This window comes from Echiichthys vipera (genome assembly GCF_963691815.1).
Source record: "Echiichthys vipera genome assembly, chromosome: 14".
NCBI classification, from domain to species: Eukaryota; Metazoa; Chordata; class Actinopteri; order Perciformes; family Trachinidae; genus Echiichthys; species Echiichthys vipera.
This window is the reverse complement of record NC_139839.1, coordinates 9,661,515-9,669,046: the sequence shown is the minus strand read 5'-3', so window position 1 is coordinate 9,669,046 and position 7,532 is coordinate 9,661,515. Positions and strand designations below refer to the sequence as shown.

The 7,532-nt window shown below is 39.3% G+C and overlaps 1 protein-coding gene across 2 annotated transcripts in view; it reads right to left on the bottom strand.

Moving 5' to 3' along the window:
- Window positions 1-840: 840 nt before the first annotated feature.
- Window positions 841-7,532, bottom strand: part of gabra1 (gamma-aminobutyric acid type A receptor subunit alpha1) — a gene marked incomplete at its 5' end in the record, with an annotated part of 25,200 nt that continues 18,508 nt past the window's right edge. The window contains 2 exons of one of the 2 annotated variants that reach the window (XM_083926675.1): window positions 841-1,237; window positions 1,829-2,031. In XM_083926675.1, the coding sequence (XP_083782801.1) occupies window positions 917-1,237; window positions 1,829-2,031 (524 nt within the window). In that variant the 3' untranslated portion in view covers window positions 841-916. The remainder of the gene's footprint in view (window positions 1,238-1,828; window positions 2,032-7,532) is intronic. The other variant, XM_083926676.1, reaches the window with a different exon arrangement.

Below are 7,532 nucleotides of genomic sequence, written 5' to 3'. Positions count from 1 at the left end.
CGTGGCGGAAAACAGTCACTTAAGCGTGAATTAGAATGGTTTGTATTCTTTTTGTAGAAATTATCATAAACGGAAAAAAACAAAGAAATAAAATTAAAATAGGTTTACTTTACCATGTATTCAGTAAACATACCCTTTAGTTACACTTTGCAAAGCTTAAACATAATATTGACATCTCTAACACTTGATAATATTTACAACGCTGTGAATGGAAATTAATATTGTCAATGCTGAGCACAGAGATGATTGAATTTTTGTATTTTGTATCCCTAAATAAATGGTGTGTCCACTGAGACATGTTTTATTGCTATTGCAGAAACCCTAACATATTTTGAAGAATGACATAATTAATCTCGTAAATTATCTACAGAGGATTGAAATTTTTTGACAGAGAATGAGCGTAGCGTTTTTGCTGCTGATATTAAATAAAGTAAGCTATCAGTTAATGTTGATCTGTACTTTGAACAAATAAATATAAATAATGATGCCCTGCCCATGCATATACACAAGTGCCTTTTTCCGTGTCTGTGATTCCATGTTTAAATAAAAAAGAAAAAAAAGAAAATAAGAAAAAAAACATAGAAACAAAAGCCCCTTAACAAGTGTGGGCTATGTGCAGTCGTAGAATAGCATTCTCTTGGCAATATATTTATAGTAGCATTGTCTTAGTAGCATCACCCGAGACCTGAACAACACCCTTTCAAAAGTCTGTATCGTTATCTTTCTGGTTTTTTCCTCTATTTTGTTTTTTCAAAATTTCTGAACTTTAGGTAAACATAGAAGCAATGCAACAACTGGGAATTCAAACCAGCATGGACACCATGTTTGTCTGAAAATAAAAAGAAACACCTTTAGGAGGAATCAGAAAGAAAAATAAATAAATTACAAGTATAATTTTAAAGGAATGAAACATGGATTAGTGTGGACCCATCCCCTGCAATTTGGGCTTCTTATTCAAGTAGGTTGCCCAGTAGACCAAGTTAAAGGTTCCAAAGAGCAGAGGGAAGGCTATTCTGGCAATCCTGTCTATCTTGCTCACACTGTTAAAGGTCTTCTTGGCCTCTGGAGGCTTGGGCTTTGGCTCCTCCTTGGGCTCAGTTGGGGGTGGTGGGGCGCTTTTGGCAATAGTGGCCAATCCAGGGTCCCTGGCAATATTGGGGGCGAAGGCTGTTGCAGTGGCAGCTGGGTAGGCTGTAGTGTTGTTCTTCTTGAGGAGTGACTCCTTCTTCTTCTTTTGCTGATTTTGTTTGTTGGGTAAAATATTGGAAAAAAAAGTAAAACGGATAAAGTTCAGAATCTTTAAAGGTGCATTTTATATATTTTTGCACAATAACTGATATGAATGTCATTCATCAGCCTGGTGAATATTCAGTTAGAATATGGATATTCAGTTCATAAATATTAATTTCTCACATATGCTCTTACATATTTCCAAATAAAAGCCTAAAACTCAGCAATCTAAAAATTACTACTGGGCTCTAATTTTTTGAAACTCTGGAAATAACAGAGATGATGATATATGATGCTGCCAACTGCATCATAGATGCAAGTGGAGCAGAAAGCACAAGATGAACACTAAACTATTAATGTTCATGTCATGTTACTCAAATTGCATTATTTTATGAGATAAGCTGGCGACAACAGCTAAATGCTCCCTGCCTGGCCTGGCTCTCTCAACAGTTAAGTGCTAGCTGTCCGGCTGCAAAAATGAATGACTCTTTGAAACGTAAGTGCATATGATGACCCTGATGACGGGTCTTTGCTTTCCTAGAAAGATGGATTTCTTCTTTAGGAGTATAAGTGATATTAAAAAATGGCCTTTAAATACCTTCTCTGGCACCACACTTTTTCCATCCCAGGCGTAACCCCTCTTGGTGAAGTAGTTGACTGTGGCAAACTCAATGAGGGCTGAGAAGACAAAGGCATAGCAGACAGCGATGAACCAGTCCATAGCTGTGGCATAGGCCACTTTAGGGAGAGAGTTCCTGGCGCTGATACTGAGTGTGGTCATGGTCAGGACAGTGGTCACACCTGCAGAGAGACGAGATAAAATGTGAAATCTGACCCAATCTCAGTTGCTAGGATTACTCATTTGTTTACCAGAAATGTATGAAAATATCAATCTGCCTGCATTCATTTCATAAATAAGACTAGTCCAGAATGGAAGTGTTCTGGCACGACTGTAAATGTACTTTTATAGTTTGACATTGTGCATGAAACAGTAAATTCTATATATGGACTGCATTTGCTAAAATGGAACAATCTTTGGATAACATCATACAAGGACTGTGCAGGGTAAGTTTTTCTTTTTTTCTTAAATCAAATGAGCAAGTTGTTCATTCACATTAATCTATGTGAGCAGCAGATACAGACTTGCAGCTTGTGCTTTTAATAGACTCTGAGAGGTAGAGATTTCCACGGATGCAGCTGGAAGATGCAGTTGGCCTCAGAGTTACTGCTGCTGACTAATACCAGACAAAATAGGCTTTCTCACGGCACGAAAAAGCATACATTAAGACAGGGGATGCATGTTTTTTAAACAAAGTGCCCCATATTACTGTAAGGAGTGCATATCAAACCTGGAATACCAAATCGCTACTACCACAATATCAGTTATTGAAAGATGAGACACTGCGTGGAGAGGGAGCGGAACTGGGTCAGAGCATATCTGACGATGGAGGGCTCATCGCAGAACAGCCTACTGCAGATGTTTACACACCAAATAACATCAGCCCAAGTAGCAATCAGTTCACTGATTCAGCCTGGGCTTCCATGAAGGGAGCTAAAGAACAGCTGGAATTATAAAATATGTAGAGAGGATCCTCCCACACATGTGGGGAGAGGTGTTTATGTGAAAACACACTTGTACATGATACCCCCCCCCCCCCCCACACACACACACACACACACATGCACATGTTTAAAAAATCCACAGTCATAAATATCCACTTTTCAAAATCCTCTGTAAGGTTTATTTTTAACTTCAAAAGATGATAATCTCATGTGAGTGGCCTTTTTAGAAATTGTTTCTTAATGCTGAGCAAACATTGTGTCTTCTTATGCAACTACACAGCGAAGCATCCTTCAGCCAGTTACTGTATATAGACTAATGTACCATCAATCACACAGTACATCTCCAGCCTCTTTTTGCAACTGTGGGTAGTTGTTTCATGTTAACCTAAAAAATAATTAAAGACCTCTACTAAAACTGCTAAATGAATGTTAATTGGTCCTTCACATGAGCTATTTTATAGCCACCTTTGGCTTTATAATTTTTATTTTCAAATCTATAAAGTGAGTTCAGAAGGAAAAAAAGTAATAACAAGCTCCATGATATGGATGATTGACAGATGTCAAAGAAAGTTTTAGGGAAGTACTGTAATATTTTCTCAACACAATCACCAGAATTAAAAAAAAGACTGTTAAATCAACACCTGTTTTTTTTTACACAGTCTGAAGAGAAAGCAACATTATAATGTACAATGTTCCTGTTTTTGTAATCGCCACAAGCTGCAAAAGCAGCTGGTACCAAGTTATTACATGTGTCCTGAAATGTTATTTCAGAAATATGAATACTTCTCCTTCTTTCTCCTCGGTTATGATGAAGTGTTAAGTGATGAATCACAGTCTCCTCATCCTCCCACCCTCTTTTCACATGCTTTTGGCATTACTGAGTTGGTGCTGTGACATGAAGCATAAAGGCTGATTGTTATGTTCTCATTAGTCAGAGCCAAATGAATGATTGGTCATTAGCCATAACTAAACAAGACACCTCTGATGGATTTACTGGATGAGCACAGGTACACGGGATGTGTGGTCGTACATCTCTGGTGTTAATTATGGCTCCAAAGGGACAAACAAATAAGTAGGTCAGAATTATTTAGTCTGATGTAATTTATGTCAGAATGTGTTCCTGAGCTTTTATTGCGTGTTCTGTTATCAAATGTCACAGATAGAAATTTTGTTTAATTCGATTTTAAGAGGACATATATGAATAACAAACAGTAACACCTGCCTCATCATCACACATGCCGTATTTGCATTCTGCATGAGCATAACTGAGATATGATCCACATATGACCATGTTCTGCACTGCACCCACCGTTAAGTAGGGCATTGAATGGTTTGTTGATATACTGTTGTGGGAATGCATGGCAGCCGGAGATATGAAAATATGAAATGATGCTTAGTCACATTCATACCAGATTTTCATACCCTCCATCTCAACCCAGAATTATGCTCATATATAGCTAATTTGTATTAGCTATACAACATTTTGAGGGAATGTATGCTCCATTTTGAAGGAACATGTATATGTACCAAAATATGCATATTAAAATATGAAAATATTCACTGATCAAATATGTCATTTGTTTTCCCTTAATGAATACAAAACAAAACACACAGTACTCAAACCTAAATTAGGTGCTAGATGGATAACAGTCTAATGCAGTGATCGGGTCACATTTGGTTCCCCTAAAGTGTATGCTCAAGATTTGACTTTGGTAATAATTGTTATGTAAAGACATCTATAAAAAAAATTGCCTTTAGGTTTAGTGTAAACCTGTGGTGTTGGTCATACTAAATAAACAGTGAGTGCATTGGAACTAAACTCAACCAGTTTACCTAAATTGCTGCAAATTATTTTCCTGCAATTTGTAGAATAAACACATGCCATTCATTTCATATAGCTGTAATTTGACTGGAAGCACCAGCTGTGTCATAGACTAAATAATTTTAGGTTTGAGAACAGTGTCTTGAGATTTCCAGTGGAGTGTAAGTCTAACAACAAGGTGTCACTGCTTATGAGTTGGGTGCCAGAACATTCTCCGTTGGAGAGCGGCCAGTGCAAATGGATTTGCCAGCAATCATGTGTGCTCATGGCCTCAGCAGGTGCTGGAGAATAAAAGCACAGCAACCTCAAATCCACTGTTTCTGTACTAAGGGCTACAGAGGTAAGATGGAGTGAAGAAAGATTAATAAGGGGATATCTGTTATTGGAAACAACTAGATAACCCAAACACCTGTGGGAGGGGAAAAGGCCTTTACACATATTTAGAGATTGGTGGGGATAAAGGCGGGCAAGGGAAGGTGAATAGAAAGATGGGTGGAAACAGAGTGGTGTCAGTCTATGAGGTTTTCCAGTAAATCAGTTAATTTTGCGGGGGAGGAGGAGCGCAGCATCACTGGGTATTACATAAGTCCTCACAAAAGCGCCCGATGCTTGGAATCATATATACTCCACTGTGTTTGACAAGCTCTGTTGTCATGGAAACAAGTCTTCCAATTTCTCCTACATCTTAATCCGACAAGAAAAAAAAAAAGGAAAAAAGGGTGTTAAAATTTGAAATGATGCAGGACTCGTTAAACATTGGCTTGCTTTGTCACTCGCTTGTGTCTTTGTTAACAGTAGTCTGCATGCATGTACTGTATGTAAAGGTGTGTGTGTGTGTGTGTGTGTGTGTGTGTGTGTGTGTGTGTGTGTGTGTGGGGTTGTGCTAACAAGGTCAGCTATGCGTTTCCCACCTCCAGGAAGAACAGTTCCCCATTGTGTCTGTTTAGTGTTCAGCCTAGAACACTAGCAAGTTGATTCATTAGAACATGACTCCAGAGCTGATTTTGAATGACTTGACCTGTTGTAACTAACAGACTTGAAGCTTTGAAGGCTTTTAATGAACAAAGTCACTGATCTGGAAAGTTCTAACTTGATTAATAGTCGTCTAACTCAATTCTTGAGAGTCCCTTCCACTCACTTTAGCTCAGTGTGCACAAGCACTGATACTTGATTTATATGATACATATCTTCTATCTACAAGGTTTTTGCAGACTCACTTTCAAATACACAAATACAGGGAAAATGGCAATATACAAAGAAAGATGGAGGAAGAAAGCACATTCGGGGAAACAAAATTAGAAATGTAAGGTGTTGAATGGTAAAGGTCACATAGACAAGGTGGCAAGGCTATCACTCCTGTCTCAGGCAAACAGTCCAAATGTGCATTTTTTCAGAATGTGGGGCAGATAATGTCCTTTTGGTTAATAGGTTTCTGACACAGGAAGGTAAAGCTTATAGAATTGTGATTTATTATCTGTCAGGGTAATCAGTCTGATAGACATTTAGGGTGCACTCACACTGTCCATCCTTGCCCAAGCACGTTTCACGGGTAAAGTCTAGTTCGATTGACCAGTGTGAGTGCAACTGTACCGCGTCTAGGCGCGGTACGCTTGCCAGCCACAGCCCGTTTGGGAGAGGTGGGCTTTTGTACAGCATGTTTGCACATGTATGAGCACGAGCGTGCGCACGTGTACGAGCACGAGGCCTACGCCGGTTCTGACGTCATTTTATGTGTGTCTGTTCAGACATAGAAAAAAGAAGGAGAGACCATGCGCGGACATTTAATACAATGGTGGTGAAAGGTTCATGTTGGTGTGCTGCGGAGGTGGAGTGTTTACTGCAGATTTGGTCAAATGAAAATATTCAAAAACAGTCGACAAGATGCACAAAAACTCCGAGGTCTATGGAAAGATTTGTAAACAAAGCGACGCATCGCGATGACGTCAATCAATGTGTTTGACGTGTTACGGCGTGATGACGTATAGGCAGCAAGAAGCATTCCGCCGAGGCCCAGGTAGTGTGAGTACAGACGGGCCTGCGGCGCGGTGGGAGAGGGAGGGGGGGACAAGTACCCTAAAGCACGGGACACAGTATGGATGGACAGTAAATTAACAGGCATTTTGTTTGTCCCTTAAGGTCAGACGTTTTTTCTGCATTAGGTGCAAAGTCATTGTTTTTTAATTATTATTGATTTGTCTCACAATTTATTGTTGTACTCTGTCAGTTCCAACTCAAACACTTGATTGACAACCCTTGAAAGAAAGGCTTCAACTAATATGAGCAATCTCAAACCAGTGAGTAAAATACACTGCCCCGCTATTGGATAGCAGCCAAACCACAGATCTCAAATCTCTGTGGTGCAAAATGTGAGCCTTCAGGAAAATGGCTGCTTCTCTCTCTCTCTCTCTCTCTCTCTCTCTCTCTCTCTCTCTCTCTCTCTCTCTCTCTCTCTCTCTCTCTCTCTCTCTCTCTCTCTCTCTCTCTCTCTCTCTCCTGCCTCTGACAACATTTTGACTGAGTAGAAAACCAATCTAACATGACAATCAAAATGTAGGACAAGGTCAAAAGTACATTGTGAGGTGGGTTGCCTGGTCACTCAAAATAATATGTAGTCCTCAGTATGTGTGACTTGTATGCACGTGCTAGAGAGGGTTTACAATAAAGTTGCTGTTACTGAAATGTTTTACAAGCCGTTCATGGGCAAGCATAACTACATCTAAACAAGCACTGACTTTGTAGATAATACTTATTTTATGCTTAAGCCTTTAAGAAAGCTTTAAAAGACTCTAGGAGCACCTTTTTCGGCATCTGACTTTTGGATAGGTCTACTTAAGTTTTGTGTTTCTGGACTTCATCACTGGCAGTTTTATATGGGGTTTTTTTCCGAATTAAGAAAGTTTGACATGCTTTTACTGCA